The sequence below is a fragment of the Phoca vitulina genome, unplaced genomic scaffold, assembly GCF_004348235.1.
Source record: "Phoca vitulina isolate PV1807 unplaced genomic scaffold, GSC_HSeal_1.0 scaffold41, whole genome shotgun sequence".
Taxonomy (NCBI): Eukaryota; Metazoa; Chordata; class Mammalia; order Carnivora; family Phocidae; genus Phoca; species Phoca vitulina.
Genome location: NW_022589744.1, coordinates 2,751,261 through 2,763,564, shown reverse-complemented (window position 1 = coordinate 2,763,564; position 12,304 = coordinate 2,751,261). Strand labels below are relative to the sequence as shown.

Sequence of the window (12,304 nt, the reverse complement as noted above, 5' to 3'; positions counted from 1 at the left end):
GTGACAAACCAAGCCTCTTAGGGCTCAGTCAAGCTCTGGCAAGCTCTGTCTGCCAGCTGCAGGCCGGTGTCTCTTTCCTAACCCCTGATGAAGAGGAGAGCCGCTCTCTGAGCTGGAAGAGCAGATGTCGAGGCAGAATTTGGGGCAAGGATTTGGGAGGGCTCAGTTGACATGAGTCAGTCTGTTGTTTTTCAGGTAGATTGAGGCTTGAATGCACTCTGCTAGCCAGGTCCAAGGCGGGGAGCAGGAAGCGGCAGTGGCCCTCCCATGTTCACAAACAAGCAGCCAAGCTAGAGCTCACGCCACCGCCTCCCCCTTTCTGGAAAATGATGGAGAGCTTGCTGAGTTCCTGGTCAAGACACACAGGCGGGGCTGGCGCTCCGCGGGCCCTTCCCTGAGCAGGAGGGCTGGGGTTCCCGGCAGAGGGAGACAGAAAGCAGGGTGTGCCTCAACTCCAGACGGGACGCTGCCGTCCCTGTTACACACCTTCCAAAACAGACAGGGCAGCCTCCCCTGCTTCTCTCGGGTGCTGGAAGTCCGTGGAACCTCTGCCGTGTGGAGAACGGTGGGTTCTCTCATCCCAGAGGAAGTTGAGAGAAAGTCTTTTATTTTCATCATCTCCCTTTGCTGGTCATGTGAGCTTTTTCAGTCTGCAGATAAAACTGGGGTCAGAAGTACTAGAAGGTGAGGATAGAGAAAAGTGGCCTGGATCCAGTAGTGGGCTGTGCTCCCTCCATTACCAGCCTCACACCTCCACCCTGCCCTGCGTGCCCTGCGAGACCAGAGGAGACCCTGGATGTAGTGGAATAAACAGAAAGGCAGCAGGATATTACTCTAGTTCGGAACCTGCTGCCACCCCTGCCAAAAGGACTCTTATTATCACCAATAGCCAAATATTCTGGGAAGAACGAAACCTAGTAGTGAGCGTTGGTTAACGGCCAATACAAGAGCCAGAATGGCTGGAGGAGCCTGAGCTGTCCTGTCTGCTGTGACAAAGATCTCTTCTGTCTCCTGGTTTCCCCTGAAGGCCTGACATATGGAGAACTCTTTGCTGGCCTTGCCCTGCAGTCTCACATTGTCACCCTCACATGTGATAATGACTCATGTTGTGAAAGAGCAGCCCTGTGGGTGTACCTGGTGCCCAGTGATGGTTTAAAACAAGCTGAGTTTCTGCCCCAACAGCAAGTACATTCTTGGCCTCCGCCGGCCCCTCCCAATACCGCCTTGGGGTCCTCAATCGTCAGGGGCCTCTTGTGCCCATGTCAGCAAATGTTGTCATTGCAGACAGCTTCCAGCAGTCCCTCCCACCAACCTGAGAATGTTCCATACACCTGAATGTCCAGTTGGGTTCACTCAGGAGAGTAAAGAACATGTAGTGGGTTCTCGTCTCACTGTGGTGCCTTTGAAAGGGAAGAAGAGAGTTTCTGGTTGAAAAGAGCTGGAGTGACCTTTTGTTGCCTTTCCCTGCAGAGTAGGAAGGAGGCTGACCAGGCTAGGGCCTGGTCCTGAGAGTTTTGATTCAAATCAGTTGTGATTTGGAGGGGAAGGGTGCTTAGAGATGTTCTAGAATCTTGGAGTGGGCACTCAGGTGAATAAGTAGGAAGCGAGGCTCTGCTGAGCCCCTCCTCGTAGTACCTGCAGGTGATTAGAGCCCAGCCCAGCCCTGCTGAGTCTTTCCCAGTCCCCGGTCCCTCAGCCCCTTCTTTGTCTCCGGTTCCTCCTCTGCCCTTGTAGGACCACAGGGTGCAGGGTGGGAGGGCTGGGAGGTTGGACAGGGGACTGGGAACGCCATCTCTGCATTCGTTCCCCTTGCTCAGTGTCAGACACCTGTTCCCACAGAAACCAGCATGCCCCTGGCTCACTGAGTATTAGAGTGGTAATAACAGACAGTCTGGGGCAAGGGTGCAAGAATTTGGCTACACGTTCTTGGCCAGGTAGGGTTCTGTAGGCTGATCGGGAGGCCAGCCACCAGGTAACATTGATGCCTTAGAAAAAGGTTTTCCAAATCCAGCAATCACCAATTCAAAATGCACGTTTGAGTACTGTCTTTGGTCACGTTTTGTTCATCACAGACATCATGACTCTCACCGACCCACTCCTGCAGAAGAGCAGAGCAAGAGTCCTCTGGTGAATCATCAAAGTGTATACCTTTGACAACTGAAGAGGTCCAGCCAAAATAGGCATTAAATCTATGCCTGGCTAAATGCTACCTCCTTTTATGGGAAATGTTCCGCATATATTTATTTTAAAAAGCAGTTTGATGCTGGTAAAAAACAAGGCGCTCATTACAGGCCCCAGTGTCATGGGAATCTCACATTGACAGGGGGTGCTGCAGGTCAGTGGGGAAAGTATTGGTGGTTCAGTAAGACGCCAACGAGCCATTGAGAAAAGAAAATTAAGGTGGATCAGTAATTTGTATCTTACACTGAAATGAGGAATGGACTACAGATTAAAAAAGAATAACTATACCCATACCTAAATTCAGGTGAAAGAAACAGATGAATTAATTCCATAGTCTTGAGGCAGAGTAGGAATTTCTAAGCAGATTAGTACTCATGCTATTTGCTTTAGAGCGGATTCCTACTGACGCGGTATGAGTTGGGGTCCCAGCAGGAGAAAGATGGCACACTCAAGTGGCGTCACCTGAGAGGAGAGTTTATTAAGGGAAAGACTTATAAATATGGGGGCCAATGTAGAGAAACCAAAAGGGATAGGGTAGGACCCAAGGCTAGCAGCAGCGGGGAGCTGTCAGCACTCCCTGTAGGGGCAAAGCGGGGAGCAGTTACCAGACCTTGGGGCAGCATGGCTATGTGGAGAGTTGCCTGTCTGACGGGAGCCGTGGCCTTCAACAGAGGGAGGGGACAGCTATCTGACAACACTCTTCCCCGAGTACCTCCCATCTTCCCTGCCCATTGGTGTTTCCCACTGGCCAAATCCAGCCAGAAGCCAGAGGATGGGAGAGCCCATCCATGTGATTTGTTCCCAGCCTCTCTGGGAACTCAAGTCCAGGCAGGGGGGGCAAACAGAAAATGTCCAGCACTGGGTCAAGGGATGTGATTTTCTTTTTTTCCAAGGATTTTAATAAATATTGTGAGTGAGTTTGCCTATCAGAAGTGCTATAGCAATTTCTTAACTCCCCACTAGTAATCTGAGAGGGGTCCACTTTCCCACACTCTAGCCAGCTCCAGGCATTGGTAACCTGACCGGCATGGCTGGCTTCTCCTCCTCAGTCAGGTCTTCGGCCAACGGCACTCCTCACAGAAGCCTTCTCCAACTTCCTTGGCCAACACAGCCACCCTGCCCTACACCCCAGCTCCCTCTATCCCACCCCACTGGTCTTACTGTCTCTGGAACACTAATCACTCTCTCAAGTGATTTGTCTACTTAATGATCTGTTTCCGCCTCTCCAACGTAAGCCCCATGAGAGCAAGGACCTTGCCTGACTTGTCCGCAGCTCTCTCTGTAGGATGATGCCTAGTATGCGGTATATGCTCAGTAAATTTTGGTGAAATTAATGTGTCCCCAAAACCTTGACCTTGACTCCTTCTTGAGCGGATGCTGAATTCTAATGACCAGGTTACTAACGTCTCATTTGTTGTTTACTTCTCTCCTCCAGCTCCCCTACTTTATGAATGAACTAACTTTGACGGAACTTGACATGGGGGTGGCTGTGCCAAAAATCCTTCAGGCCTTCAAGCCTTACGTTGATCACCAAGGTAACTAGCAGAGAATTGACCATTTGTACGAGGGTCGAAATGTCTCCATCACTGCAGATCGAACACCAAAGCTTTGTGTTGGGAGGGGGTCAGGGACGTTTTAAGCATCTGTCTTACGTTGATTATCTTTTGTTGTGAAAAGTCACAGCCTTCAACTGATGGGGAACAGATCAGGAATAGATCCCCCTCCTAATTCTTCTAGTCTCTCGGGTCCCTGCTGGTCCTGCCCCAGCCCAAACATGCCCATGTACCCGTTGGCGGGGCCTGGACTCTGGTGTGATTCAGAAAATAGCCCCCGCCCCTCGCGGCCTCCCGTGTGCCCCCTGCAGCCCTCCCCTCTCACCAGGAACTGCTGCTTCTCCATCTGCGCTCGTGCCTTTGCCCTGCCCCAGCTTCTAGGTTGCAGATTCTTTGACCTTCATGTTTCACATCTCGCCTTCCTTCCCACCTCGCCTTCCTTCCCACACCTAGAAGGCGCTCTGTATGTGTTTAAAAAAATGAAGACAGATGTTGTCAGCAATATTTTGAGCGTACAGCTCTCTGCTGGGGGAAAGTGCTCAGATTTGATGTTTAAGACACGCTCTTGACACATTATTTACACCTACTCTGCTGAGTTGGGGCAGGAAGAGTTGATTAGGATGTATAGAGCTTAAATAAAATTATGACGTCAAGATTTATGCGTGTTTTGTGGCATGTGGTTTTAAAAGGACCGTGATGGAAAAGTTCGTACACAGGAGTGGGGTGAAAAGAGGCGCGAGTCAGGTAGGCCAGAATAGTCCGTGAACAGGCAGGAAAAATCTCCCCACCGTGGAAGCGGTCAACTTCTTTTCTGTAGTATTGCTTTCCACACGCACCTCTTTCCACCTAAACTGGACCGTCATTCCTCAAAAGGCACAGGAACAAGATAGGGGAGAAAATAATTACAACTTTCCAAGAGTGATACTTGTTTTGAATTGTTTTGTAAATTTAGGGACTCTAATGTCTACTTTTGTCCCTGCAGGGCTGTATCACATGGCTCTTGAATCATATTTAGTGAAATCATTTTCTGTGTTGTATACATTTGATGTAAATACAGAGATTTTTTCTAGCCCTATAATTAGCAGCTCTGATTATCTCTTTAACAATATTTCAGCTGACAGCGAGCCCATATTTCCATGTTTTTAGCATTCCATGGATTTCAGAGATAGAATATTATTTGCAAATCCAAAAGTCTACCTAATATTTGCATGTTGAGATCACCTGTAACCCTTTGATCATTTCCACACTTTGATAAATCTGTGTGCTCCTGGATTTGGCTAATTTCTGGTACACTGAGGGTAAAACTAGAAAAGATAATTTGCAAATGGTTTAGCTAGAGTTCTTTTAACCGCATATGATATTTTTATTTTTATTTTTATTTTTTTATTTTTTTTAAAGATTTTATTTATTTATTTGAGACAGAGAGAATGAGAGAGAGAGAGAGAGCACATGAGAGGGGTGAGGGTCATAGGGAGAAGCAGGCTCCCTGCCGAGCAGGGAGCCCGATGCGGGACTCGATCCAGGGACTCCAGGATCATGACCTGAGCCGAAGGCAGTCGCTTAACCAACTGAGCCACCCAGGCGCCCCGCATATGATATTTTTAAAAGATACGTTATGTCTTGAGAACCTAGCTAGGATCTCCACCTAATCTGTGTATGAGGGGTTGCCTGCCTTTCTTCTGGCTCTGGCGGGCTCTGGGCTCCCCTTTGCTCTTTGCCTCTTTGGAGATTGACTTGTAACGAGCTGGTAAATGATCAGCTAACATACACCTCCACAGAGTCAGGCTTAAGGAAAGTAAATAATATGTGAACATGCCCTATTTCCTAATGTGTTAGCAGTTTCTTATCTCTGTCCTTTGTTGAATTAGTAGAAATTTCCAGCAAGAAAGAAAGCAGGGCCACAGCTGGGCTTTGCCGCATCTCAGGAGTGTCCCTGTAGCTTTGAACTCTGCGGCCTCCCAGGGCAGCTTTGCCAGGCTTTGAGGGAAATTCACCAAATGCCTAAGTCTCTTTCCTCTTCCTCTGGAGCAAGACATTTCACTACACAGATCAAAGCTTTGCTGGTTTTTAATCCATTTGAGGCTATTTCACTCGTTTCAGGGCAAGTTTTAGACATCTGCCTGCTTATGTAACAAGGGAAGAAATGTTACGAAAGAAAGGAATGATAAAAGACATAAAGCCTGTGGGTTTTAAAAGTTTGATCACATTAGGTTTTTCCAAGTCGGCAAAGGATGCATGCGATAGTTAAAGCAGAAATAAACGTAAAGGAAATGTGCTGTTTTGGATTCCATTGCTCTAAGGTAAACTTTTCTTTGAAGGAAATGAAAATCAAGGGTGACGGGCTAAAACTGACTCTGGGAAGCAGAGCTCACCTTCCAGGGAAATGCAGGCCAGGTGAACAAGCCCCCCACAGCTCTAAGGAGGGGGCACCTCCTGGGGGAATGCACCCCCCTCCCACACACACACCCCTACCTTTTTTTTTCTTTCTTAAACGTTTCCTAACTTGTGCTTGTTTGTTGGAGGCACATGGCTGAGGGGTGGAGGAGGGTGGATATTCGGGCCAGAGCCGGTTGGATCACTGCATCCTCGGGATGAGGGTTGAGCTGTGGTTCCGAGCGCAGCTCTGGGGCCAGGGCTTTGGGATTCACAGTTCTGCGGCCGGAGAGGGGGGGTTCCATACACCCCACTAAGCACTCTCTCCAGTGGGAAGCCTGTGAGTCGGCAGGCGAGGCTGGTCTGAGGACTGAGTGAGTCAGCGCGCGCGAGGCGCCTGGAAGGCGAGCGCGGTACGTGCTGGCTGTTCTTCCTTTTACCATCAGTAGTGGCGCCTTCACTGCTGCTCCTGGAGAGTCTAGAATGTGGGCGGCTGCGGTGCGCAGTTGACCCTTTTACAGGAATAAATGGAAAGAAAGAGGCCATTCTCAGATGTTGTGGCCTTGCCGCTAAAAGGAGCGACGTCTGTAGTTCTGAAATCCCCTGTTGGCCACCACGGGCCTCTCCCAAGTCCCAGGACAGCCAGCCAGTTTCTCAGGTTGAATGACCGCCTTTCCCAGGCGCGTCTTCACTCCCCACCAGCGGCAGGTGGCTGGAAGAGAGCGAGCTGTCCCTTGGAAACTGGCCGCGCCCCTCCCGCCTCCTCTCTGAGCCCGGCCCACTCCCTACGCACCTCTGACTGGGGGCCGTGGCGGGGGGCACAGCGGGCCCAGACGCCCCAGGGAGGCAGAGCAGTGCCTGCAGCCATGTCAGCCAATGTCAGGATGAACCACGGGTGTGGGCTGGACCCCTCAGGTTCAGGTGCATTTAGGCTTCAGGACGTTTGGCGCACGTATGTAAGTCTGCAGATAGGCACTGAGTGTCCCCCATAGAGCGCCGTACTGCTTACACCCTGTTTCGAGATACCAAGTAACAGCCCGAGTTTTGACAGAAGGTGTTGGATTCTGTGGTAGGAGTACCATGTCCCACAGGAACAGGAACCTTGTCTGCTTTCAGAGAGGCGCTTGGTCGTGACTGGTGGTGTCCACCATCAGCGACTTGTCTTCTGGCCCTTAACATTTAGGGCCTGGTGTCTTTATCCAGTGCTGAGACTGAAGTTACTTTGCCACCGAGTATTGCAGAAAACTGGAACCAGAGTCCGTCTGTGACCTGCTCATTCCTTCCACTGTGCCCTTGTCAAGAGCATAGAGGAGAGGGGCAGCCCAGGGCTGAGCACAGTACAGGCCAGACCGTGGGGCTCAGCGCTGACAGGCGTGGCCCCACACACTCTGACCAGATCATGTGGCAGAAAGGAAAATTACTTTTTTTGTGGAAAGGGAGAGAAATCCGTTTTGTGGAACTTGGTTGGGGTGCAAGAGAGGAGACTCTGACTTGCGACTAGATCAACCTTGAGAGGCGGAGCTGTTTCTGAGAACAGTTACAGGTAGACAGAATGGCATCTGTCCTAAAAGACACATTCACATACAAGGAATGCTAGTTTTCTGTGGTATATGAGTGAGCAATATGGCACCAGGAACAAAACAATCACTGGTATACTTTTCTAAGAACCTATAACTCCAGCATCTGTTCTTGGTAATATATTATTAAATGTTCCATTTTAAGAAGTTTGTTCTTTGGATGCCAATGTTGCCTCTCAAAGTGAAAGTCAGCCAGTAATAGTTACAGTTAGAGAGACATGGAGGAGCAGATAACATGAGGGCCAGGCTCAGGTGAGCAAGGCTTTGGGTTCTTTTACCCCTTCTAAGTGGCAGGTACCCCGTTAAGCCTACTTTAATAGTAATAAAACAGTGAGCTGCCGAGTGAAATCACTAGATCTACGGGGCCACAGTTGGGCTGTTCCTGAGGCCGTGGGATCTATCAAACAGAACACTAGGGAGGCTGGTGGACCTCTAGTCTAGCTGTCCCTGGTGACACGCACTAAGGCGTGCTCACCTCCCGTGGCGCCACGGTCAGTCTGGCCCAGGTGGCCCCGGCCATCTTTGTTCATCTTCGAGCATCGGGTGCCTGAGGGCGGGGATTCGTCTCAGTGTCGTTAGTCCTGATGTCTCGCACTGAGAACTCGAGGAACATTTTGGATGGAGCAGGCTGTGACTTTTTCTGCAGTCTCCCCTCCGAGTGGTGGTGATGGTAGCTGATGCTGCCCTCAGCTGAAGAGTGGAAAACCGCCCTCTGAGCTCCTCGCAGGTCCTGCCATGAAAACTGACTGAAGTTGTCGTTGTCAGTTTGTTCCCCCATGTTGCCAGGTGACGGGCTGGTTTTAGTATATGTGCTGCCGAAGCGAGCACGGTGACGGGCTGGTTTTATAGGGACCTGTTGGTAATCAGCTGCCACTCTTCACCACTGGACGTCCTCGTCCTTGTCACATGAGGACCCCTTGTGGTGGGGGGGGGATCTGTTATGGACTGAATGTTTGTGTCTCCCCTGTCCCCCCACCCCCAAATTCAAATGTTGAAGCCCTAACCTACAATATGATGATATTTGGGGAAGCGACTAAGCTTAGATGAGTTCATGAGGGAGGGGTCGTCATGATGGGATTAGTGCCCTCAGGAGCAGAGACCAGTGAGCTAGCTTGCTCTGTCTGCCATGTGAGGACAACACAGTGAGCAGGCAACCTTCTGCAAGCCAGGAAGAGAGCTCTCAGGAGGAACTAAACTGGCCAGCACCTCAATCTTGGACTTCCAGCCTCCAGAGCTGTGAGAAAAAAGTGTCTGTTGTTGAAGCCGCCCCGTCTGTGGTTATTTTGTTCTAGCAGCCCAAGCAGACCAACCCAAGACCCTTTGTCTCCACGGCCTTTCTGGAGAACCTCTAAGAGCACTGATGGCCTTACTCCTATTTAAGGGCTTAAAAAATTGTCCTGCTCAACTTCTGGTTTTTGTCCCTGAGCACTACCAAGAGCAGATGGTTGTAGAAAGCAGCATTTTAAATGAAATGCCTCACAAAAGAGTCTTAACATTTGTCAGGAGCACAAAAGAAAAAGCTCTGCAACCACATTCATCTAGACGAGTAGCATTCAGCTTAGTTAGAGTTAAGACACCCCTCGTGGAACAGTGTGTGTCCCCATCCTTACATTGTTGATGCATTTGTCCCCACAACGGGAAGACAGGCTCCCGAGGAACTGTGAATTTCATCTTTCAGTCACACAAGGCAGGAGCCTCCTGACTCACCTGTTACATAACATAACCGCTCGGTCTCAGCTCCAGGTTGTGTGTGCTCCAGGGTTTTCAGGGTGCTCTTGGGCTCACTGAATCATTGTCACAGGGGCAAGTTTTTCTTTGCACCTAATGTTAAAATAGTCTCCTTACCCTCATCTAAATGCAGGCATGTCATAGTAAAGTAATTTGTTGGAATGGTTGCAGTTTGTATCTGTTTTTAAAAGTTCTCAAGCCTTTCTTGACTCCTTCATATTCTCCCTGAGAGCTAGGGCTGAACAAGGCCATGGGGGTGGGCCTGTTGGGGTATAAACAATGATATAAAAAACCAGACCCCACTGCTCATGCAGAGGCTTGGTCGGAGGTGCATGTTTCGTGCCCTCCCCAGGCCAGACAGGGCTCTCTGCCTGCCCAGTGCCCCCTTGGCCCGGTGACCTCCTCTGGTCTGGTCCGCATCTGCCATGGCAACAGCAGGAAGCGCGGCGGGAGCAGAGAGTCCCAGAAGTAAGGAAGTGGGCTGGTGACAGCAGAGAGAGGGAAGAGCCCTGGCTGGGAGGGACCCAGCCCTCACCTGAAGAGGCATTGCGGTCCCCCTTGTGCACATGAGGAGGCTGGTGAACAGAGGTCTAGAAATGTCCAGTGGAGCTCAAGCCCTGGTCTGAGTGACAGCACTCCACATGCATCTTCCCTCTGCCTGCCTCCCCTGAGCTCCTGGCAGAGGGAGCACTGGCCCACACGTCCCCGGGTGGGATGTCCCAGTTCCCGGGTGTAAGCCAGCTGTTCACTAAGCTATAGCCACATCCCCTCATATAAAAAACAGACAAAACCTTCTACTTTATAAGAAGTAAAATTCTGATGCCTTTTTTAGAACAATCTTCAAAGGCAGTACATACTATTAATATTTATTAGAAACCTGACCAGGATTTTCAAAAGAAATTATTTTTGAATACATACAGGAGCCAGGTAGTTGGAGCCTGTCGATTCTCTAGTTTAAAAAAAGGTGGAGATGGGGCGCCTGGGTGGCTCAGTCGTTAGGTGTCTGCCTTCGGCTCAGGTCATGATCTCGGGGTCTTGGGATCAAGCCCACGTCGGGCTCCCTGCTCCGTGGGAAGCCTGCTTCTCCTTCTCCCGGAGCTCCCTCTGCTTGTGTTCCCTCTCTCGCTGTGTCTCTCTCTGTCAAATAAATAAATAAAATCTTAAAAAAAAAAGGTGGAGATATTCTACAGCAATAAATATCTTCTTTATTGATGTTCTATATTGAGTTTGAAGCCTATTCATATCTAGCCTTTGCCCTATTCCCTTTCCACTAGAAGTGATTAATGACTGTCTTCATTAAAGCAGATGTCCCCTTTGTTTCCAGTAACAGTACCTTTGAAGAGCAAGCTAATTGATGATTTTTAACTGCTTAATATAAGCAAGAAATAAAGCAGTTTTGTGAGTTGCTACAAACAAGACAGTCACAGTTGACCTGCACATCACTTAACGTCATTCGTGGAAAACAGTTACCTTCAATTATGATAAAAAGAATTTGTTGAAAACAAAATGGGAACCATTCCGCCTTTAGTGAAGAATTACACCATTAGTGCTTCTTGAGGTTAAGCAAAGCTTTTATCTGAAATGGTGGCCAAATAAGGGCTAGGTTATTTACTGTAATTGCTTGAAAATGCTGCTGTGTTTCAACAATGCTTTTAGATTAGTTTCCTGCTTCCTTTTGGATGTTGTCATGCATCTTATGAGGATCTATGAAGTTGATTAGCATTTAAACACCCACTTGAAGGATCCCATTTTGATTGCAAGTCCATGAAGTGTTATGGAACCCCGAGTCTGAAAACTCGCAGCATAGCATGTTCTACCCCCAAATCCCAGAATCCTGGTGTGGAAGGTCGGGCGATGATCCCTGATGGCATTTTAGACTTCTGGTCAGTGGCCGCTTCTGTTGGTGGCCCATCCCAGTGAAATTCCACAAAGCTGAAAGCCTCTTACGTATGATCTCACTGACACTGGTGTCTTTTCTAAGGAATGGGGTTTTAAACTAAGGTACCAAGCGGTTACCCCACTTTATCTGGATAATTCTGGGGCTTGAACATTAATTCGTCCATTACTAAGCAATTTCCAGAAAGAAAAGGATGCGAAAAATGTTTGTCCCGCTCCTTATCATACCGAGCTCAGTCTGAAGCATTTCCACTCCCCCACCAACATGAGATCATTTGAAGGCAGTGGTTCTCACGTGCATCTTTAAAGAATAGGCCAGCATTCAGTGAGGTCTCTGCACCTCTCTTCTGCCTCATAACTGGCTGGGAATCAGCAGACTTTGTCCTGGCTTTGCCCTGGGTCAAGCCATCTTCCTGTTGGGAGTGTATTTTCTTACTAAATGTGAGAATGAACCCAGAGAACAGGACCCCTCCAGTGCTGACAGGTGCCCTGAGCTCACCGTTTTAATGGATATTCACATGTTGGCAAGTTGACAAACGCCTGAACCATTTCCAAGGGCTTGTCTTTTCATGACCTCCTCTTGCATGCATTGGTAGTACAGGCGATATAAATCTACAGACTTTCAATGTGATAAATACAAATTTTTATACTGTCATCTATAGTCATGTTCTTCTGGGGGGAAAAAAAACTTCTGTTTTTTTCACCATTTCTCCAGGACTCTGGATCGATTTGGAAATGTCCTACAATGGGTCCTTTCTGATGACTCTCGAGACCAAAATGAATTTGACCAAACTAGGTAAAGAGCCTCTTGTTGAAGCCCTGAAGGTTGGAGAAATTGGCAAAGAAGGGTAAGGGGCCATATGAATTTACTAATCCAACCCTGGGGAACCAAGCTCTCCCTCTAGTCTTTGAGAAGCAGCTTTGATGTGTAGTGAGCTTCCATGCATGTGCTTCCGGACCACAGAGGATTTCAGGGAATGGTTCCCTACTCTCAGC

The 12,304-nt window shown here is 49.0% G+C and overlaps 1 protein-coding gene across 4 annotated transcripts in view; it reads left to right on the top strand.

Moving 5' to 3' along the window:
- Positions 1–12,304, top strand: part of TEX2 (testis expressed 2) — a 98,797-nt gene that overhangs the window by 73,467 nt on the left and 13,026 nt on the right. For all 4 annotated transcript variants that reach the window (XM_032429368.1, XM_032429366.1, XM_032429367.1 and 1 more), the window contains exons 7-8: positions 3,617–3,716; positions 12,024–12,156. In XM_032429368.1, coding sequence (XP_032285259.1) covers positions 3,617–3,716; positions 12,024–12,156 — 233 coding nt within the window. The remainder of the gene's footprint in view (positions 1–3,616; positions 3,717–12,023; positions 12,157–12,304) is intronic.